This window comes from Geotrypetes seraphini, chromosome 6 (assembly GCF_902459505.1).
Source record: "Geotrypetes seraphini chromosome 6, aGeoSer1.1, whole genome shotgun sequence".
Classification (NCBI taxonomy): domain Eukaryota; kingdom Metazoa; phylum Chordata; class Amphibia; order Gymnophiona; family Dermophiidae; genus Geotrypetes; species Geotrypetes seraphini.
In genome coordinates, this window is record NC_047089.1 from 113,952,606 (window position 1) to 113,975,885 (window position 23,280).

General features: G+C 44.5%; 1 protein-coding gene across 1 annotated transcript in view; it reads left to right on the forward strand.

Annotated features, from left to right (window-relative positions):
- HERC2 (HECT and RLD domain containing E3 ubiquitin protein ligase 2) overlaps positions 1 to 23,280 on the forward strand; it is a 3,346,202-nt gene that overhangs the window by 2,678,060 nt on the left and 644,862 nt on the right. The window contains 3 exon segments of the mRNA XM_033948978.1: positions 1,193 to 1,351; positions 1,439 to 1,557; positions 9,771 to 9,896. Coding sequence (XP_033804869.1) covers positions 1,193 to 1,351; positions 1,439 to 1,557; positions 9,771 to 9,896 — 404 coding nt within the window.

The following is a 23,280-nucleotide window of genomic DNA, read 5'->3' on the forward strand; positions in this document are numbered from 1 at the left end:
TTGGATGATTGCTTTTAAATTAAAATTAAATACTGAAAAAAGCAATTTTTTTCTCGCAACTCCCAATGAAAGGATAAAAGAAGATTTGATTCAAGTGAGCGGACGAGAATACAAAATTGAACAATCTATAAAAATACTAGGTGTAACTCTTGACAAACAATTGACCCTGGAAAAACACACATCTATTATTCAAGAAATGTATTTCAGTCTTATGGAAGCTTCGTACCATCAATTTTTTTATTTTTATTTATTTATCAATTTTCATTTACAATCAAGTTATCACTTGTACAGAAAGATAAAGTTAAGCAACAAATAAAGAACAGTATAAATTATATCCTACTAATCCACTAATTCGATATTACTTAATATAGCTTAACTTTAATTCAAGTCCTCAATAAGAACCAAGATGTAGAATCAGCGAGATAATAACAAAGAGATAAAAATAAAGATAAAAACCGCTTCGAACTTTTGGTATAGCGGTATACAAGAAATAAATTATTATTATTATTTAGCAAGCACATTAAAGGCAGATTTTGTTTTGAGAATTTAGCCCTAAATGTGGTAGTTAGAGTAGGATTTGGGCCTGAGTCCCCATCTCTATGGTTGACTATATCACCCACTAAGCTACTTCAGGAACTGCTTGCTGCTCTACTAGGACTGGCAATAACATCTGTAGCTATCATACAGGCAGGTTTGTACTGTTTCATTCATCTCTTTGGGAAGTGGGAGGGGGTCAGTGACCACTGGGGGAGTGTGTGTGTGTGTGTGAAAAGGGGGGTCATGCTTTCATCCCTCCAATGGTCATCTGTTAGTTTGTCCAACATTTTGGCACATATTTGTTATTAAAACAGGTCTAGCTACAGCCATTTAAATTGTGACCTGAATGTATAAAGCCATCGAAGTCATAAGCCTACTCTAGTCCTGCCCACACCAAACCTTTAACATGCCCCCTTGAGATTTAGACACACTGCAGACAAGCACAATAGATATCCATCTAGAAAATAGATTTTGAAAATAGCGAATTGGAAGGATTTGACAAGAAAAATGTCCATCTGCACCTTTATGCCATATTTTGGACATTTTTTGTTTTTGAAAATGAGCCCATATATGTACTTCATTTTGGGTTGTGACCTGAGTTCATATCTCAGCTAAAATCTAATGACCAAATTAGAGAAAATTTTTATTTTTGCAGGTCCTAAAGATCTTCTTTCAGATCGATGCATCCTCTCATGTCCTTCAATGGAGTTGGTAACATGTTTGCTGGATTTCCGCCTTAATTTTGCTTGCAACCGATGTATAGTTCCTCGCCTAGCAGCCTCTCTTGCAGCTTGTGCTCAGCTAAGTGCCCTAGGTAAGAATGACATTTATTTTAAAGGATCTTTAACTGGGAAAATATATGCGTTCTGTTTTGTTTCCTATAACTTTATATAATTTACAGCTGCTGGACACCGAATGTGGGCCTTGCAGAGGCTGCGGAAGCTTCTGACAACTGAGTTTGTGCAATCTATCAACATCAACAGGTTGCTAGGAGAGGGAGAAGGAGAAAATCGAGTCCTGGTGAGTAATGGAGAAATGTGTTAAGTTTAGTGTTGTAAGAGTGTTTTTGTGGCCTGGGATATTCTAGTTCCAAAACTTCCAAGTTGTCAGGTAGGTTTCCAGAGACAATCCCCCTCTTCTACAAAGCCGTGCGGCAAAATCCCTGCAGCCCTTTAAATCTCTATGGGCTTCAGGGCTGTTGCTGCGTGGCAACCGCTAGTGCGGCTTTGTAGAAGAGGGGGTATGTTTCCTTTTTCTTACAAGACTATTAATTGACAGATCACAAAACAGTTCCTTTCTTAAGGCAGCAACATTCTGTCTGTATAACAGACATTTATATACAGGCAGGTATTAGGCTTTTCACAGTAGCTTAAAATTCCCTTTAAGCCTGTAGATTGTTGTTTGCTAATCCTGTCCCTAAAGCACAGGTTCATCAGGATTTGTTTGTTTGTTTTTTTATTTATTTTAAATATTTCTATTCCACACTATCTACCATTCTAAGCTCATCTAGAGTTTTAGCTTTTGATTTACCACAGTTGTCTCCTGACCATTTCTAGCTGCTTCCCTCACTGACACATTGATCAACTGTTTGTTTGCTGCCACTTTCCAAATGTTGTAAGGGCTTTCTTCTAACTTAAATCTCGCCTAAATTCGCAACATCCATTTCTGTCTGTCCTGGACCCTTGGAACTGCTTTACCTGCAAAGCTTCTGTCTATACTGACATCACTTCATTTCTGCTCTCCATTTTATTTATTGCCGAGTTTTCTCTGTTATCCCAGGACAAGCAGGCAGCCTATTCTCAACATGTGGGTGACGTCATCCACGGAGCCCGGATGCGGACAGCTTCGCAAGCAGACTTCCTTGAAGAACTTTAGAAAGTTTGCGACTGCCACACTGCGCATGCGCGAGTGCCTTCCTGCCCGATGCAGGGCGCGCGTCTCCTCAGTTCTCAGTTTTCCGCAGAGCCAAGAAGTCCTATTTCGACACTCTGCGCTAGACTCAGTTCTGCTTCGTGCCTTCTTTCACCGTGACTCATGTTTTATTATTTTACAGGGTCGCTGTGTTTCTTTGAGCATTTTCATTTTTTAAAAAAACAACTTTAATTTAATTTTTCATTTATGTCACAGCGGGGCCTGCCTCACGGCCTCAGCCTGCGGGCTTCGATCTTGCTAAAGCTATTTTTCTGTTTATGTCCCGAGCAGTCACAGGCTTCAAGAAGCCGTTGCCAACACACGATCTCCCTCACTGACCCACCTAGGTGGTGTGTTCAGTGTTTGGGACCTGACCATCATCCGGAGTAGTGTGCCTACTGTGCTACCCTTCAACCTTGAGCCATCAAACGTTGTTGAGTTCAGGTGGAGAAACTCTTTGGTGTTATGGATCCACTTACCCTGGTCTCGACCTTGACCTCGAATCTGGTCAAGCTTCTCACAGGGGTTCCGCCTTCGACCTCGACCTTAATCAAACCCTCCTCATTTGGCGGGTCCTCGTCCTTTGGGCAAATATGCTAAGACTTCTCCTGAGGAGACGCATGCCTCACTGCCTCCCTCAGGTCAGGTACCAACAGTGGTTATCAAGCTGCCCAAGAAGCATGCCTCAAAGTTGAAGAGTTGTTCTACCTCCTCTTCCTCGGAGACTATAGCCACACCATATGTACCAGATCCTCAAGTTTCGGTGTCATATTTTTTGAGGCTATGATCCAGACCATTATGGATTGGCAGTTTGGTAATATGCTTGCCAAACAAACTCCTACCTCGACTCTGCTTCCTGAAGTCCAGTCTAAGCACTTAGCAATATCACAAAGAATTGAGTCCTTGGCAGTGCCTCGAGTTGAATCTACCCCTCTGTACAAGGAGTCGAGTCCTTAGGAGTGCCTCAAGAGGATTCTACACACTCGTATCTAAGGAGTCGAGTGTCTCATCTATAGTAAAGCACGCTACTCAAGGAGCTGAGTCCTTGTCAGTGCTTTGAGATACCTCTGTCCTTTTTTGTGTCTCGATCTCAATCTCCAGCCTTTAGCCCTCCTTCCTTGTATAAGGCGTCACCCTTTATGAGGCATAGGGCGAAGACTCCTTGATGTTCCTCTCAGCTGGACCTGCCTGGTTCGAGGCACAGTTCCCCACATCAGTTGAGGCATCCATTGAGGCACAGGTCCTCTTCTAGAGACAGGCCTCGTTTCCCCAGGCCTTGAGACTCTTCGAGGCCTCCAACTCCGAAGTTGAGGACACCACCTCCAGAGGTTTACACCCATGCTTCTTCTCCTGCAAGGGATTCTATCCATTCTCTCAGTGAGTCATCTATACCTGAATATTCAGACCTCAAGTATCAGTACTCCAGAGAAGCTTCACCTTCGTTCTCTGCTTTGCAAGGCGCCTCAAGGTCATCTTCTTCCCATCGAGGTCAACCTTCCTTGGAGCAGATATATTTTTCTTCTTTCCTATGTCAAATGAGTAAGGAACACAATATTACATTGGACTCTGATTCCAAATACTCTACGGCAGTGGTCTCAAACTCAAACCCTTTGCGGGGCCACATTTTGGATTTGTAGGTACTTGGAGGGCCGCAGAAAAAAATAGTTAATGTCTTATTAAAGAAATGACAATTTTGCATGAGGTTAAACTCTTTATAGTTTATAAAACTTTCCTTTAACAGTTTTACCTTATGCAAAATTGTCATTTCTTTAATAAGACATTAACTATTTTTTCTGCGGCCCTCCAAGTACTCTATTTTTTCTGCAGCACTCACATTTAAAGTTTAATATATTTTCTTTCTCAAAACTGGCAAATTTATATTACTAAATTGAAAATAAAATCATTTTCCTACCTTTGTTTGGTAATTTCATCAGTCTCTGGTTGCACTTTATTCTTCTGACTGTGCATCCAATATTTCTTCTCTTCTTTCAGCCTCCTGTATGCTTCCCCTCCTCCAGACCTCATTCCCTCTCCCAACTTTTTCTTTCTTTTTCTATGTCTGTCTTTCTGATTCCTTGTCCCATTTTTTGTTTTGTTTCTGGCTCCTTATCCCCCCTTCTTTCTTTTTTCCTTCTGGCTCCCTGTCCCCCCCTTCTTTCTTTTTTCCTTCTGGCTCCCTGCCCCCCCCTTCTTTCCTTCTTCCTTCCTGCCCTCCCCCATGCCACTGCTGCCAGGGAATAGGCTGGTGCCATCGGGAACAGGCCGAGATCTCCACGGGGCCGACCAACTCTCGCTGCCCGACGTCAATTCTAATGTCAGAAAGGACGTTCCAGGCAGCGATTGGCTAGCCAGAACGTCCTCTCGACGTCAGAATTGAGGTCGGGCGGCGAGAGAAGCAGGGAGATCATAGAGCATGGTGCTGGCGGTGAGAAGGGAAGGGAAGCAGTTGGGCACCCCTGTATCTAGACGAGCCGCGAGCCGCACTCTATGACGAACAGTGGAGGGTAACCAATTGTGCGGACCGCTCCCCTCCTTGGTACGCCACTGGAGCAGCAGCGTGTCTGGCCGGCTCATTCCATTCAAAGCCGCGGGTGGCGGCTCCTTGCGAGATCCGCGCCTGCGTCTGAAGCCTCTCTGATGTTGTGATGTCAGAGAGGCTTCCGATGCAGGAGCGAATAGCGCAAGGAGCCGCCAACCCGCGGCTTTGAACGGAATGAACCGGCCAGACCCGCTGCTGCTCCAAAAGGAAGGAATTATCCAGTCCAGACCACGGGCCGCAAATAAAACTTGGAGAGCCACATGTGGCCCGCGGGCCGCGTGTTTGAGACCGCTGCTCTACGGAGTATTTAGAAGAAATGGTAAGTCTTGTCCTCCTGCGGAGTCTCTTAAGTTGCCCATCAATAGACTTCTTTCTCAAACTTTCAAGCGGAATCTTGAAACACCTTATTCCATTCCTGCTGTACCAGGAAAGCTGGAATCTCGTTACAGGATGGTCCACTGCAAGGGCTTCAAGAAATCTCAGTTATCCCATCAGTCCCTTCTCGTGGCATCTTCTCTATAAAGGACCAATCCTGCCAAAGTTTATGCCACTGTCCCTCCTGAAAGAGACGGCAGGACTATGGAAAAATTTGGTCATCGTTTCTATCAAAATTATCTTATGGCAACTAGTGTTTTGAATTACAATTTTATTTTCACTTCTTATTTCAAGCATTTGGTTAACATCCTGCCTTAATTTTGCAAATATATTCCTCAACATCATCTTCTAGAGTTTCAGCATGTGACTACCACTCTGGCTCAACTCCGCATGCATCTCCTTCAATGATGTATTTAAACTTTCCTCGAAGGTCATTGCCTTGTCAGTGGCAATGCGCCAGCTAGCCTGGCTCCGCACTGTAGACATGGACTCCAATCTTCAAGATCCAGGGCAATGAATTGTTTGATGACTCCATAGACGCAGCTACTAAATAATTGTCTGAACATGAGAAATCATTTGCTTCCATCATTCGACTGAAGCCAAAGCCTTCTACCTCCAAAGACTTCAGGCCTCTTTCATCTTACCAGAGGCGTTTTCCACAGAGAGCAGCTCCCTATACACAAATGCCTCCTAAGAAAAAACCACAACAGCAGCAGCAAAGACAGCAAAAACCTCAGACTCCTGCTGAGCTTAAGGCCTCTCAACCTTTTTGACCATCTAATACAGAGTATAACCTCCATCGTTCTGCCTCTGTCCTCTCCCCTTGCCATTGGAAGTCATCTCCATCATTTTTACCACCGCTGGGAGATCATTAAATCAGACCTCTGGGTGCTGAAGGATACTCTCTTCATTTCCTCCCTATTCCACCAGATCTTCCTCCAAGAGAGTATTCTTCCAATTCATTGCAGACAACCCTTCTTCTTCAGAAAACTCAAGCTCTGCTTCATCTCCATGCCATCGAGGAAGTTCCTTTGAAACAGCAGAGCAGGGTTTTTTTACTCCCGTTACTTCCTAGTTCCGAAGAAGCCGGGCGATCTGCACCCTATCTTGGATCTCAGATTGCTCAACAAATTTTTAGTCAAAGAAAAATTCTGAATGTTGTCTCTGGCATCCTTATATCCCCTTCTAGATCAGAACGATTGGTTATGTTCTCTAGATCTCAAAGAGGCTTACACTCACATTCCCATTCATCAAGCCTTTCAACAGTTCCTCAGATTTCGGGTGGGAAATCTGCATTTCAAATACAGAGTGCTACCCTTCAGCTTGGCATCATCTCCAAGAGTCTTCACCAAGTGCCTAGTTGTAGTAGCAGCAGCTCTGCGGAACCATGGTCTATAGGTGTTCCCATAACTGGATGACTGGCTCATCAAAGATTCAATATCTCAAGGGGTTATTGTAGCAACCAGGGCCGGATTTTCCTATAGGCTAACTAGGCTTCAGCCTAGTGCTTCAAGATCCGTGTCACATTTTTTATAGAGGTTAGTACCAATAACATGTTTCATTTAACATATATCAGAGTAATGATGTATTTTATTATCTCTCATGTAATTTATAAACTTAAAAATGGGAGGTGAAAGGGCCTCATAAGTGAAATAGCATAGGGCCTCTTTTCATCTAAATCCGGCCCTGGTAGCAACCCAACAGACTATTTGGTTCCTCCAAAGTTTGGGGTTCAAAATCAACTTTCCCAAATCCCAGCTACAGCCCTCTCAAACTCTACAGTTCGTCGGAGCTGTCTTGGACACTGTACAACTCAGAGCATTCCTTCCTCATCAATGTCAGGATGCTCTTCTTCAGCTCTGTTACATTTCAGCAAGACACATGATGGTTCTTCTAGGTCACATGGCTTCTACCATTCACATGATTCCTTTTGTCAGACTTCACCTCAGAATCCCTCAGTGGACCCTGGCATCTCAGTGGGCTCAGGCTTTCGACCCACTCTCTCAACACATCAGAGTGACTCCTTCGTTGAGACAGTCTTTCCACTGGTGGATGCTCTCTTCACAATCTCTTCCAATCTCTTCACAAACACCCCCAAGCATAGGTCCTCATGACTGATTCTTCGACCTATGTTTGGGGGGCGCTCATCTTGATGGCCTCCGTACTCAAGGCCATTGGTCCAGCACGGATTGTCAGTGTCACATCAATCTGTTGGAACTCAGAGCGATCTTCAATGCTCTCAAAGCTTTTCAGCATCTTCTTCACGACCAGGTAGTCGTCATTCGGACAGACAATCAAGTCACCATGTATTAAGTAAACAAGCAGGGAGGAACAGGATCTCTCCCTCTTTGCCAGGAAACTCTGAAGGTTTGGAATTGGGCAATTCTTCACAACACCTCCTGACAGCTGTCTACATTCAAGGAGAGAAAAACTATCTGGCGGACAAATTGAGTCGTATTCTACAACCTCACGAATGAACACTCAATTCCTCGCCTCTTCATCATATTTTTTCTCAGTGGGGAACTCCTCAGATAGATCTCTTTGCGTCTCCCCACAACAACAGACTGCCTCAGTTCTTCTCCAGGATATACTCCTCTCACCAACTGGAGGCAGATGCTTTTCTCCTGGAATGGACGAATCGGTTTCTCTATGCGTTCCCTCCATTCCCTCTCATACTCAAGACACTTGTCAAGCTCAAACAGGAGCATGCCACCATGATTCAGATAGCTCCTCGGTGTCCCAGGCAACCTTGGTTCTCCCTTCTACAGCAACTCAGCAGCAGGGAGCCACTACTTCTCCCATTTTTCCCCTCTCTGCTTACACAGAGTCTCTGCTTCATCCCAACCTGCAGTCTCCATACCAGACAGCTTGGTACCTCTCAACCTAACTGCCACTCTACAGTTTTCTCAATCTGTACAGGACAGTTTAGAGGCCTACCACTAAACAATGCTACCATAAGAAATGGACTAGATTTTCTGTTTGGTGCACCATTCATCACAAGGAGCCTCAATCTACCTCCTTGTCTTCAGTTTTGGATTACCTGTTCTATTTGTCTCAATCAGGCCTCAAATCCACATCCATTCAAGTCCATCTCAGTGCAATTGCTAATTTTCATCAGCCTATAGAAGGGAAACCCCTTTCTGCTCATCCTGTGGTTTCCAGATTTATGAAAGATCTTTTCAATGTCAAACCACCTATCAAACCTCCTCCAGTGGTTTGGGATCTCAATGTTGTTCTTGCTCAATTGATGAAGCCTCCTTTTGAACCAATGGCTTCGGCTCATCTTAAATATCTCACTTGGAAAGTGATTTTTCTCATTGCTTTCACGTCTGCTCAAAGGGTCAGCAAGCTACAAGCTTTATTTGCAGACCTACCTTTCACAGTTTTCCATCTGAATTCTTACCTAAAGTGGTTTCAGAATTTCATATCAATCAATACATTGTACTTCCAGTGTTTCCTGGAGAAACGGCTCTTCATACTCTGGACTGTAAGCGTGCTTTGGCTTTCTACTTGCAAAGGACTAAACCACACAGATCTGCTCCTCAACTTTTTGTCTCCTTTGATCCAAACAAGTTAGAACATCCGATTTCCAAGCGCACCATCTCCAACTGGTTAGCTGCTTGCATCTCTTTCTGCTATGCTCAGGCTGGACTGCATCTACAGAGTCAAGTCACATTCCATAAAGTCAGAGCCATGGCGGCATCAGTAGCTTTCCTTAGATCTATTCCCATTGAGGAAATCTGTAAAGCTGCCACTTGGTCCTCGGTTTATACCATCAACTCTGATTATTGTCTGGATGCTTTTTCCAGACGGGATGGCCATTTCGGCCAGACAGTGTTACAAATTTTATTCTCCTGAATCGCCAACACTCCCACCATCCCATTCTGGTTAGCTTGAAGGTCACTCACATGTTGAGAATAGGCTGCCTGCTTGTCCTGGGATAAAGCACAGTTACTTACCGTAACAGGTAAGGTTGGCTTCTCTGCTAGCTATCTGAACTGAGGAGACACGTGCCCTGTGCCAGGCTGGAAGGCACTCGGGCATGTGGGGTACAGCAGTCGCAAACTTTCTAAAGTTCTTCAAGCAGGTCTGCTTGTGAAGCTGTCCGCATCCGGGCTCCGTGGATGGCGTCACCCACATGTTGAGAATAGCTACCTGCTGTCCCTGGATAACAACTGTTACGGTAAGTAACTGTGCTTTCCTGGCAGTCCAACTTCACTTTAATTTCTCTTTTTTCCAGCTTATAGAATCCTGACTGTTATAGGCTGTAACTGTCCAAAACCTTTATCTTAAAGCCATAATCATCTTACATAGTGTACTTCCTACCTTTTTTGTACCTTTGTACCTTGTTTCCAAAAACTAAGAATTTTGATTTGTATTTTTTTTTATTTTGACACTTCCTTTTTAGAGTTTCACAGGCAGTGCTCTAGCAGCTTTGGTCAAAGGGCTACCTGAAGCTTTGCAACGACAGTTTGAATATGAAGATCCCATTGTGAGAGGTGGCAAGCAGCTGCTTCATAGCCCTTTTTTTAAGGTAATGGGGTATAGAAATGGAAGCATGTGTACTTAACAATGTAAAAACTGCTCATATAACATAGCAAACTAATAATTCCTATTTCAGTGCAATAGATGAGACATTCTAGTCAAGTGGGTTATCTCCCAATGGTCACGTGCTATATGCAGAAGAAATTCACTCTGGATTTTTTTCTGTGACTCTCCTCTACTTCACTTGGAGCTCTATCACCAGCTGCAGTTTTTTCCTTCTGAACGCATGGTTGAAGGAGTATTTCTGTTCTGCTCACCCCTTTTTCTTTTCTTTTTTCAGTGTTTTCATCCCTTTCTCGTGATTTCTTTCGTGCTTGGAAGGTTTCTTCAGCTACGCCTGCATAGAAAAGAAGCAGACTCTGGTCTGCAGCTGGCAGGCTGATCCCTGGTGTTACCTGTTGGCCAGCTTGCATTTCTTTCTTTGGAGATTGGGGCTGGGCCCACTTTTTCTTCACCTTTTGTTTAGCAGGGGTTCAAGCACAGGCTGTTAGGCGTCCTTTGGAGGCTCAGCAGGTCGGCAGCTGCATTTTAACTTATACCCTTTCCCTTAGGGTGTCCATCGGTCTGTGACGGTGGAGGTATGGTCAGGCTCTGTGTCTGAATGGTAGCCTGAAGATCAGTGTCAGGGAGACATTCTCAGCATGAGGCAGTGATTTCTTCTTATTCAGCTACTGTAGGAAAGCTGAAGCAAGCTGAGTAAGGCTGTCAAAGCCTGTGAGGTGAATCGGGGGGGGGGGGGGGGGGGCTGAATTTAGCTATTTTGGAGGTTCTACATGTCCCCCTGTTTTTCCCCATCTAAAAATCCTGAAATCGTCATTTATAGACTTTGCTAACTATGAAAAATATCACGTTTTAGTGTGAATTTCTTAGCAGTGGCCATCTTGGATTTTTAGTGATCTTTTTTTCCAAAGCCCCCTGAACTTTCAAAACTGCACTTTTTTGTCTCATAATTTGTTAGGATAGGGTCCTTGGGCTCCTCTGCACCAAATTTATGCCAGAATTGTGCAAAATTTGTGCTTCAGGAGCATCTTTGCACCACACACTGCGTGATGCGGCCAAGAGAAACGGGAATGCAAAGCCTAGCCTCTCCCCTGTCTAAGCATTTGAGCAGCCTTCTCTGTTTTCAGGGCCCTGCAACGCTGCCATTTCTACTTTAAAGGACGCGGATGCCCCACTGTCAGAGAAACGCAGGTTTAAACATAGAAACACAATGGCAGCTAAAGGCCAAATGGCCCATCCAGTCTGCCCATCCGCAGTAACCATTATATTTTTCTCTAAGAGATCTTGCGTGGCTTTCCCACGCTTTCTTGAATTCAGACACAGTCTCTGTCTCCACCACCTCTTCTAGGAGACTGTTCATGCATCCACCACCCTTTTTATAAAAAAAACAGAGGGTGATTCTTTTTTCATAGTTGGGAAGCCCTTTCAGATTTATGAAATTTTTATGCCCTGCCTGTGCCTCGGACTTGTCTATCTACAGCTTTGCTTCCCTATTAACAGACCCTGCTCTTTGCTATGGTTGGAGATCAGTTTGCTAACCCCTTGTTTTTTGGGGATGCCTTTCCCGTGGTTGAGGTCCTGAGCCAGTATGCCAGTTCTGTGGATCCTTCTCTGGCTTTCTACCCTGGGAAAGTTCCCATGGTTCTTCATTTATTAAAGTATGCTTCCTTTCTAAATTTCTTTATGGAGTCTCTGTATGAATTTCATTTGAACCCACAGCCAGCTCCTTCTGCCTCCTCTTCTCTCATGTATGGAGTTAGAGCACAGTATTCCGCGTTTTCTTGACATCCTGGTAGTGACAGTCTGCTCTCGTAGCAATAGCTACTTTGAAAGGGGCTCTCATAATAGCAAGTGCCATGTCCCATCTGTATCCTCTGCACCTTCGGTGGGCTCCTTGGTTGTGCAAGTGTCTGAATGCACCTTCCTTTCCGTTGCAAGTGGAGTGATGCTCATGGACATGCAAGACAGCTGTATGGCGGTAGTTCTCCATAGACTCTTTGAAGCAGTGACTCTGGGAGTCCAGGCGGTATCGGCAGCATTCTTGTAACTCACGCTGGTTTGTCCTGGCTGAGTACTGTAGAGGGATGATGACATAGAGCCTCCTCCTCAGCTTCTCTTGTCTGGTGTACATTATGTTCATGATGCTCTGTATGTACTTAGTGGGTCCTGGTTCAAGCGCCGGCATATTTGATGTCTTCTTAAAGAATGCTCTGGCTTGGACTCTGGGCCAGTATATCCAAAACAGCTATCTTGTAAGGCTTCCTTTTCAAAGACAGTTATTATTTAGCTAAGATCTGGACGACCTCCAGCATTTTGATACGGATAGTTGTTCTAGGGTCCTGCCTGACAGCAGACCCAGAACCTCATGAAGTTCTGGAAGCTATCATTTTCATGGCTTCTGGCGTTCTCACCCGTATTCCAGTTCCATGACTCAAATTTTCCCAGGGTTGTAGGCAGAGGTTCTCTGGCTCCAGGTGCCTCTGACTCTCCACCTCTCGTACTGCTTCCTTTACCAAGAAGTCACATTTAAGACAGGCTTAGGGAGGCCCCTCTGCATTTAGGAGGTTGGCTTTCAGTGTTCCTAAAGGCCTGAATTCAGATTTGGTCTGGATGGTGGGTTCTGGATATTATTCAGTCCAGCTACAAGCTGGACTTTGCCTGACCTCTGGCATTTAGTGGTGGTATCCAGACTAAGCGGTCAAAGTGCAAGCAACTGTAAAATGATAGTTAGATATTCAGGCCATGGACCCAGTGCTGCTCGAAGAAAGAAAGGCTCAGACGACTGGAGACCAATCCTGGCTCTTGCACAAGTCAATGCAGCACTCAAAGATCCCCACTTGTGCATGGAGACAATGTGGTCTGTTATAACGGCAGTGGCCCCATGAGAGTTCCTTGCCTCTTTGGATCTCAATGAGGCTTCCTTACATATTCTCATTTATCAGGCGCACCAGAAATTATTGTGATTTCATGTTCTGGAGGTTTATTACATTACATTACATTAGTGACTTCTATTCCGCCAGTACCTTGCAGTTCTAGGCGGATTACAAAAGAAGATAACTGGACATTTCCAGGAAAAATTATCAGTTTCAGCTCTGCTTTTTGTCCTGGCCTCAGCACCTCGTATCTTCATCAAAGTGATGGTAGTCGTGGCAGCTTACTTGAGGAAGATTGAGCTGCAAATTCTCCCGTACTTGGACGATTGGCTGATCAGAGCCTCTTGTTGGCCTAGGGTCGGCGCACAGTAGATCAGGTGGTATGTTTGCCTGTTTTCATCCTACTGGTTCTAAGCAGCAGGACCTCATTTTTCATAGATTGGATGTCCATAGAGTTCTGTGCTATCTAGAGCTCACAAATGAGTTTCGCCTCTCTGACAATCTTTTTGTATTCACTCTTTCTTCTAAGTGGGGCAGAAAAGGAGAAGGAGAGATAAACAGAGAAGAGAACAGGAGAGGGGAAGAATGAGCAAGAAAACGCAGAAGAGATCAAGGGTCATTGGCAAGAGGTAACTCCGCCCACCCCCGACGTTATCCATCAGAGCTCCCCCTTAAAAGGGAAGGGGCCAATGGCGCTTAGTTAAACAGGCTTGGGCAGAAAAGCAGGAAAAGAGAAGGAGAGAAAAGCAGAAGGAGATAAAAGCAGAGAAGAGAACAGGAGAGGGGAAGAAGGAGCAAAAGAAGGCAAGAGATAACAAGGGGCATAGGCGAGAGGTAGCTCCGCCCCCCCCCCCCCCACTGGATCTCCCCCCTTAAAAGGGGAGGGGGCCAATGGTGCTTGGCAGTTCGGTGAATGGCCTTAAGAAGGGATGAACAAAGAAGAAACACTAGGGAAGAATACCTACACAGGCAAGTACCACAAGAGTAACAGGACAGACAAGCAGTAGATAAATAAATATAGTAGTAGCAGAGGGCAATCACAAGCAACAGGGGTAGCAGGTTTAAAATCAAGAAAAGGACTTCACAGTAACACCAAGGACACTACACAGATTCCTATACAAGGAGAAGCCACTTCAGATGACAGACCGGCAAGCGGACAGCAATGGATGCAGCAGACAGAAGCAGGATGTTGAGCTTCCCAGTTTTCTGCAGCGTTTGCCATATGTATGACTACCTCTCCTCTGGGAGGCGGTCTTATGTATGCACTCAATGCGAGGAACTGGAGGGCCTGAAGAAGCAAGTCAGACTCCTGGAGGGCAGAATACTGGAACTAGAAGCACTTCAAGCAGTGGAAGAGGAGGATAGAGAGGCAGAAAACTTTATGACAGAGGAAACCTTTGAGGAAGAAGTCAGGGAGTTAGAGAGGTTCATTGAACAGGCATATAGGGAGGCCTTGGAAAATCACCAACAACAGTGGAGCTGCCAAGATACACCTACAGTGAGTGAGGAGCACCTAGAGGACAACCATAAAGAAGAAATAGGTGACGCAGCAGTGAGTCCTGGAATTAGCGGAGGTAACCCACAGGAAGACGAGTCCGGTGCAAGTCAACGCTAGGATGAGGGAAGGTGGAAGTGCACAGAGGACACAGACCTAGGGCTGGAGAGATGGTCATACACCAGGGACATGGACCTGTGGCTAGAGAGGCAAGAGAAGATAGAGAGGACAGCAATCAGAGACTCATTGATCTCCTTGAATGGTCAAGACTTCCCTATTGACCACTCCATTAAAATCATGGGAGTCATCCTGGACCACCACCTCACTCTAAATGCTCACACAGATTTATTAGTTAAAAAATGTTTTTCGGTACTATGGAAACCATTAGAACCATCAGAAAATACTTTGATGCTCCATCCTTCCGCTTACTGGTTCAATCTTCCATCTTGAGCTTGCTCGATTATTGCAACATTATTTAGTTGGGATCCTTCAAAAAAACCATCCTAAGACTCATTGAAAACTCATTGAAAACTCGGCAGTTCGGCTGATCTTTAGGCTGAAGAAATGGGAACACATAAGCTCCTACTATCAAAAACTCTATTGGCTACCCCTAGAGGCGCGAATCCTGTTTAAGTTCTCCTGTCTGTGTTACAAATCAATATTTGGCCTAGCCCCCACTTACCTGGTTTCCCACTTCAATCTGGCAAGTTATCTTAGGCCCACACGAAGAATACATCTGTTCTATCCGACAATAAAAGCCTGCCACTACAAAAGATTCTTGGACAGAACTCTTGCCTTCCAGGCAGGCAAATGGAATCTACTCAGCTCTGCTTACTCAACCAGTAACCCTAATGAACTATATAGCTTTCATATTCCTTTGTTATGTAAGATTGTATTGCTGACTTTGATTGTAACCTCTTCACTGACTTTGACTGTAACCTCTTTGCTGATTGTCCAGCACTTCTTGCTGTAAACCACCTCAAACTTCTACGGCTTTGGCAGTATATAAAAATAAAATTATTATTATATTATCATTGGGGGGGGGGGACTCCATCATCAGACAAGTCGATAGCCACATAGCGGGAGGAAGACAGGATCAGCTGGTGACCTGCCTACCAGGAGCCAAGGTAGAAGATATAGTGAGCCGCATCGATAGGATCATCAACAGCGTGGAAGAGGAAGATATGTCGGTGGTGATCCACGTGGGGACAAACAACGTAAGCAACAGGAACTACAGCAGGGAAGGACTGAAGGACCAGTTCTGGATGCTAGGAGGGAAGCTGAAGACCAGAACGTCGAGGGTAGCATTCTCGAAGATCGTGCTGATACCCAGGGCTGACGAGAAGAGGCAGACGGAGCTACAAGCAGTCAACGCATGGATGAGGTGCTGGTGTGAGAAAGAAGGATTCCATTCATGCACAATTGGACAACTTTCTGGGGAAGGAGCAAGCTATTCAGGAAGGATGGTCTCTACCTCAGCGGAGACGGAATGAGGCTACTTGCAAGCAACATCAAGAGAGAAATTGAGAAGTTTTTAAACAGATGACCAAGAGTCGATGGTTCGGGAACCGGTATACCCAGAGGAAACCATGCAGGAAGATAGCGGGGAAGACTCACCGGATCATAGGCAAGACAAAAATCCTGATGGATCGAAAGGGCCGCAAACTCAAGTGTATGTACAGGTTGGGCAGACTGGATGGACCATTCGGGTCTTTATCTGCCGTCATGTTACTATGTTACTATGTTACTATGAACGCAAGGAGCCTAAGGATTAAGATGGGGGAATTGAAAGCTATGGCTCAAAAATATAACCTTGACATCATTGGCATCACAGAAACATGATGGAACAAGGAAAACATCTGGGATACAAGCTATATCGCAGAGACAGAGTAGGTCTAAAAGGTGGGGGTATTGTCCTATACATCAAAGAGGGAAATTGAGTCTACCGGAGATAACACGCTAGAAATTAATAATAAGGTAGAGTCTCTATGGGCCAAAATTATGGGAACAAATGGAACAGAAATGAAGATCAGCATCTACTATTGACCCCCAAGGCAGTCCGAAGAAATTGATGAAGAAATGATGGATGAGATTAAACGCATCTGCAAGGGAAGCAACGCAGTTATCTTGGGTGACTTCAATTATCCGGGGATAGACTGGAACCTAGGCACCTCCGGCTACAGTAGGGAGACCAAGTTCCTGGATGCTGTAGGCCAGAGGTGCCTAAAAGGTTGATCACGATCCCGACCTCCGCGATAGACTTGCGTTGCCTTTGCATTCTCTCTGCTCCCCGACGCCACAACAGGCCAGCAGCAACTACGGAAGTGCCGGGCAAGCCAGCCATCCCCCCCCCCCCCGGTATGCATATGGAGCCATTCGCGACAGACCGCAGGAAAGAGGCCCCACCTGGAGCCCAGCCTACCACATTTCTCTAGCAGCCACTGCCGACTCTAAGGTTCTGTTGAGGAACCGGGCTGGGAAAAAAGGTTTTGCGGGAGGAAGAGCGCCCCAGCCCCACACCTGGCGGTGGAAGAGATGAAGGTCAGAGCAGCACACAGAGGAGGAAATGAATGCAAGTAGCCAGCCCGAGGTGCAGTGTTCTGTTTGCCTGTGCAAGGATTGCAGGAGCAGCTGGAGGCATCCAGCTGGACCGGAAGAAAGGGACAATTCGGCATTTCCAGAGTGCAGCTGACCATTTAGCATCTACTGGTATATGCTAATATATGTTCTGCACATTCAGAAAACCAGTGCTTGGGAGTCTCTAAGACAGGTTGGGGAAGCCCTACAAAACCAATGTGTCCTTCGTTAGGTACCTTGAGTTTCAGGCTCTGATCCAGGAAGCATCAGACCAGGGCCTAATATTTTGCTGCTCCTAAAGAGGACACCCCACCATTTCTCACTGCTGGGTTGTGAACAGCCATGGCAATGTACCAGAATACATGCTTCTGTTGGACTAATTAGTAAATAATCTACCTTTGCTTGCTTTCTATTAGCCAATATATTTGACTCTGCCCAAAGTGAAAAACCTGCCAAGAGGTGTGAAGTAGCTTTAAGAAGAGTGGATAGCTTTGAAAAGTGAATCTTTACTTTTCCTCTGGATCATCTTCCATGCAAAATTATTTTCCTTCAGCTGCACCTTTACTGCCAAAATCCAGTCTAAAATGTCAGTATTGCATGCACAGTCAGAAGAAGAAGCGCAACCAAAAACTCATGAAATCACCAGACAACAAAGGTAGGTGAAATGATTTTATTTTAAATTTAGTGATCAAAATGTGTCCATATTTTGCACTATGACCCCCTTTTACTAAACCGCAGTAGCGGATTTTAGCACAGGGAGCCTATGAGCGTCAAGAGCAGCGCAGGGAAGCTCCCTGCACTAAAAACTGCTATCACGGTTTAGTAAAAAGGGAGGGAGTATATTTGTCTATTTTTGTATAGTTGATAATGAGGTGACATTGCATATTTTAAAGTCACCTGCCTTGACCTCTTTGAAAAAAAAACCCCATATATAAATGATAATTAACATTTTCTCTGCGTACAGTGTGCTTTGTATTTTATTGTTGGTAGATCATTTTGACTTGGTCATTTTAAAAGTAGCTCGCAAGCCAAAAAAGTGTGGGCACCCCTGCTGTAGCTGATTGCTTCCTGGAATAATTTGTCAAGGAAAATACATGAGGAAATGCAATTCTGGACTTAATTCTAAATGGACTAAGAGAACCGGTGCAAGGTGTAGAAGTAGAAGGGACGCTGGTAAGCAGTGAACACAAAATGATCCACTTCAACCTGGACACAGGGGCAAACATCGATTCAGAATGACGGCCAAAACACTGAACTTCTGAAAAGGGAATTACGAAGGGATGAGACTGGTGGCGTACCTACCGTATGTGACACCCGGGGCCCATCATATTTTGGCACCCCCCCATCTGTACGAAAAACATGATTTTTAGTAACAAGCCACATGTCACACATGAGTACCTAGGAAAAGACAGAATCTTACATATGCAATGAGCAGTACAACAGCAATATTGTAAAACTAAACAAGCCAGACTAGTACAGATCAATCCTACACCGTTAATCCTAACAGAAAACCATGTCTTTCGAACACACAGAGCACAGAAAATACCTTCGCCTAGTATGGAATATGTCGTCACAAACTAACCTCTCCCCCTTTTACAAAACTGTAGTGTGGATTTTAGCCACTGTGGTAACAGCTCTGACGCTCATAGAATTCTGAGCATCAGAGCTGCTACCACCACGACTGGCGCTAAACAACGCTCCACAGTTTTGTAAAAGAGGGGGATAAAATAGAAATACATAGACAAAGGTTAAATTGAACCAGCAAGAAGCTGGACTCTGCATACAATGCAACACCACAGAAACAGTGACACATGTCTCCTAAAGCAATAAATAAATGGAAAAATTTTGTTCTACCTTTGTCTTCTTGGTTTCTGCTTTCCTCATCTTCTTGTTACTCTCTTCCTTCCATCCACTGTCTGCCATCTCTCTGCCCCTATATGGCATTTTCTCTCCTTCTATGCCCCTTCCAGATATTGTATGCCTCCCCCTTCCATCTCTCCTTTCACCCACATTGGTCTGGCATCTCTCTCCTCTCCTTCCCTCTCCCACACCTCTCTTTATTTTCTGCATCCATCTAGATTACATTCTTACTACCCTCTCATCAATTTCCTTTTTTACTGTCTACCTGTAGCTCGCCACCTCTTTCCCTCACCCCCTCCAGTATTTCCCTAACTCAATCCTTTTCCCCCCATCATGTGCCCTCCTTTTATTTATCCCCTCCTTCCATCATCTAGCCTCTTCTCTCTCTCCCTTCTCTCCACTTCCATCATCTGCCCCTTCTCTCTCTTTCCCCCTCTTCCACCATCTTCCCTCTTCTTTCTCCCCACTTCCATCATCTGCCCCTTCTCCCTTTTCCATCATATGCCCTTCTCTCTCTTCCCCCCCACTCCCATCATCTGCCCCTTCTCTCTCTTCCCCCCCCCACTTCCATCATCTGCCCCTTCTCTCTCTTTCCCCCTCCTTCCATCATCTGCCCCTTCTCTCTCTTTCCCCCCACTTCCATCATCTGCCCTCTTCTCTCTCCCCCTTCTCTCCACTTCCATCATCTGCCCCTTCTCTCTTTTTCCCCCTCCTTCCATCATCTGCCCTCTTCTCTCTCCCCAGTTCCATCATCTGCCCCTTCTCTCTCTTTCCCCCACTTCCATCATCTGCCCTCTTCTCTCTCCCCCTTCTCTTCACTTCCATCATCTGCCTCTTCTCTCAATCTCTCCATCCACCACAGGCCCATCTTTCTCCCTTTCTCACCTTTCTGATTTTGGCAACAAGATTGGCAAGGCCCCCCCCCCCTCACCTTGACAGACACAATCTGATGAGGACCAGCCAGCACGACTTCAGCAAAGGAAGATCTTGCTTGACGAACTTGCTGCACTTCTTCAAGGGAGTAAACATGCAGATAGACAAGGGTAAATGGACAATACTTGGACTGGAAAAGCGTCACGAGTGGAGTGCCGCAGGATTCGGTGCTTGGACCCATGCTCTTCATAAACGACCTGGAAATTAGTATGACAAGTGAGGTTATTCAGAGTAGTGAAGACACAGGATTGTGAAGACCTGCACCGTGACAGAAACACGCTCGAGAAATGGGCCGTGACATGGCAAATGAGGTTTAACCTGGATAAGTGTAAGGTGATGCATGTCGGTAACAAAAATCTTATACACAAATACAGGATGTCTGGTGTAGTACTTGGAGAAACCCCCCAGGAAAGAGACTTGGGAGTACTGGTCGATAAGTCAATGAAGCCGTTCGCGCAAAGCGCGGCAGTGGCGAAAAGGGCGAACAGAATGCTAGGAATGATTAAGAAGGGGGATCACGAACAGATCGAAGAAGGTTATCATTCTGCTGTACTGGGCCATGGTACGCCCCCACCTGGAATACATTACATTACATTACATTACATTAGGGATTTCTATTCCGCCTGTGCCTTGCGGTTCTAGGCGGATTACATTATAGAAGATATCTGGACATTTCCAGTAGAATTACATTTCAGGATAGGAGTGTATTACAGTAACAGTAAAGAGTTATGATACTTCAAGTTCACAGAAGATAATACTTGTCACATAAGTTATTACATATAACAGAAGATAGTGTATTTTGCAGAGGTAATACATGGCAACTCGATCGTTTAAATCGGGTGTAAAGTAGAAGAGTTACATTACATTTTAGGTCACAGACAAAGAGATAGTATAGATGGGTGTTTCCGAAGTCGTTGGTTGGGAACTCATTGGGTGGTGGTTAGAGTGATGGGAGATATTTTTTGAACAGTAGTGTTTTTATTTCTTTGCGGAACTCTTTTATGTCTGTTGTTTTGGTCAGTAATTTTGAGATGTCAGAGTCTATTTTAGCTGCCTGTGTCCCCAGGAGGTTGTCGTATAGTTTCTTACGACAAGTTCCGTTGAGTGGTGGATAGGTGAAAAGGTTCTGTGTTCTCCTTCTTCTTGGTGGTTGATAGTGATGGAAACGATTAATTAGGTAATTGGGTGCCGTGCCATGGGTTACTTTGAAAATGAGACAGTAGAGTTTGAATTGTGTTCTTGCTTTTATTGGTAGCCAGTGAGATTCTAGGTATGCATTGGTAATGTGGTCGTATTTGCTGAGTGAGTATATGAGTCTGAGGGCTGTGTTCTGGATGGTCTGTAGTTTTTTTATTGTGTTGGTCGGGCAAGGTAGGTAGAGGCTGTTGCAATAGTCGACAATACTTAGCACAAGGGATTGGACAATGATCCTGAATTGGTCTTTGTTAAAGAATTTCCTGATTTTTCTTAAATTTCGCATTGTGAAGAATGCTTTTTGGGTGACTTTTAGGATTTGTGTTTGCATTGTGCAACATCTGTCTAAATGTATTCCTAGGATTTTAAGGGAGTTCTGTATAGGGTACTTGATTGAGTTTACTTCCAGTTCTGTTAGGGATGGTTTTTTGTCCTTCTCTAGTAATAAGAATTTGGTTTTGTCAGAGTTCAACTTCAACTTGTGATCTGTCATCCATTTATCCACTGTTTCTAATGTAGTTTTCAAGCGTTCTGTGATTGGGTTGTGTATGTCGAATGGAAGGAGGATGGTTATGTCGTCTGCGTAGCTGAAAGAAGTAATATTTTGGGTGTCTAGGGTGGTGCCTAGGGAGGATATGAATAGGTTGAAAAGTGTGGGAGAGAGGGGAGAGCCTTGTGGTACTCCACATGGATTGGACCATGGTTCTGATAGAATGTCTTTAGATTTGACTCTGTATGTTCTAGTTTTAAGGAAGCCTTGGAACCAGTTATGAACTTTACCTGAAATTCCTATTGCGTCTAGTTTTTGGAGAAGAATGGAGTGGTCCACTAGATCGAATGCAGCTGAGAGATCAAATTGGATGATTAGCAGTCTATTTCCTTGGCTGAGGTGACTTCGAGCTATATCTAGTAGAGATACCAGGAGAGTTTCTGTACTGTAGTTGGTTCTGAATCCGGATTGGGATGGATGTAGGATATTGTGGGCTTCAAGGTAAGTGGACATTTGTTGTGCAACTAGTCCTTCTATTATTTTGACGTATGTTGGGATAGAAGCGATTGGTCTGTAATTTGATGGGTTATTTGTTAGACCTTTGGGATCCTTCAGTATAGGCGTGATTATAATTTCTCCGAGCTCTGGTGGGAACTGGCCTTCCCTGAGTGTGGTTTGTAGCCATAATGTATAGCTAGCTTTGAAGTTTATGGAAGCTGTTGCTAGTAGGTATGGTGGGCAGTTATTCAGGTCACATGATGATTTGCAATATTTTTTGTATAGCCTGTCCAGTTCAGTCCACTGGGTTGTAGGGAAGTCGGTCCAGAACCTGTCCGCTGATATTGCTTCATCTGATGTGGGTTTTGTTAGAATCTTGTCTGTGTTGTTTTGTGAGTTGTTGAATGTTGTTCTAATTGAGATGATTTTATTTTTGAAGTGGTCTGCTAACTGAGAGGCTGTAGGTGTTAGGTTTTCCTGGGTGGCTAGACAAGGTTTAGTGTCGGTAAGGTTTCTTACTAGGTTGAACAGTTTTTTTGTGTCTGGTTTGTCGGTGCCTATGAGGTTGGAGTAATAGTCTTTGCGTTTTTCCTTCAATTTGATTTTGTATTGTTTGATTTGGATTTTCCATTCTGTTTTAGTAATTTCTTGTTTTTGTTTTATCCATGCCCTTTCTAGTTGTCTACATTTCCTTTTTAGTTGTAGGAGTTCAGTGTCAAACCATTTATCTGATTGTCTGTGTATTTTGTTTTTTTCTTTTAGTGGTGCTAGTTTGTTCAAGGTCGATTCGCTGAGAGAACGCCAGGTGTTTATGAATTCACTAGGGTTGCTGGAGTCTATTTCTGGGTCCACTGCGTTCCAGAATGTGTTCGGTTTGATTTTCTGTCTGGTCATGGAGCTTGTTTTGAGGGGAGTGGGTTTATTTTTGTTATGTACCCAGTTGATAGTGAAGTTGTATTTAAAGTGGTCCGACCATAGGGTGGGTTGCCAGGTGCCGTTGGTGATTTGGATGTTTTGTGAATTGAGGTTTGGGGATGAGTATGCTGCAATATCGAGCTGATGACCTTTTTCATGTGTTGGTTCTGGATTGAGGATCTGGTACGATAGAGTACTGAGGTAAGATATAATATCTACTACTTGTTTTGAGGTGTGGTCTTCTAGATGGAGGTTTAAATCACCAAGGATCAGATTGTTTGTAGAGGAAAGAGAATTCTGGAGGATGAACTCTTCTAGCTCGTGTTTAGTGTTGTTCCATTTTCCTGGGGTGATGTAGCATAGAAGGCAGTTTAGATTTCCTGTAAGGGTGGTGTCAGAGAGTTGGCAGGCTAGAAGGTCTAAATGGGGGGTGGAGTGCTTGGCTAGGACTTTGATGTTGAAGTTGTTTTTTGCTATAATTGCTAGCCCTCCTCCTCTTCTGTTAGCTCGGCATATTAGTTCAATTTTGTATCCTTTG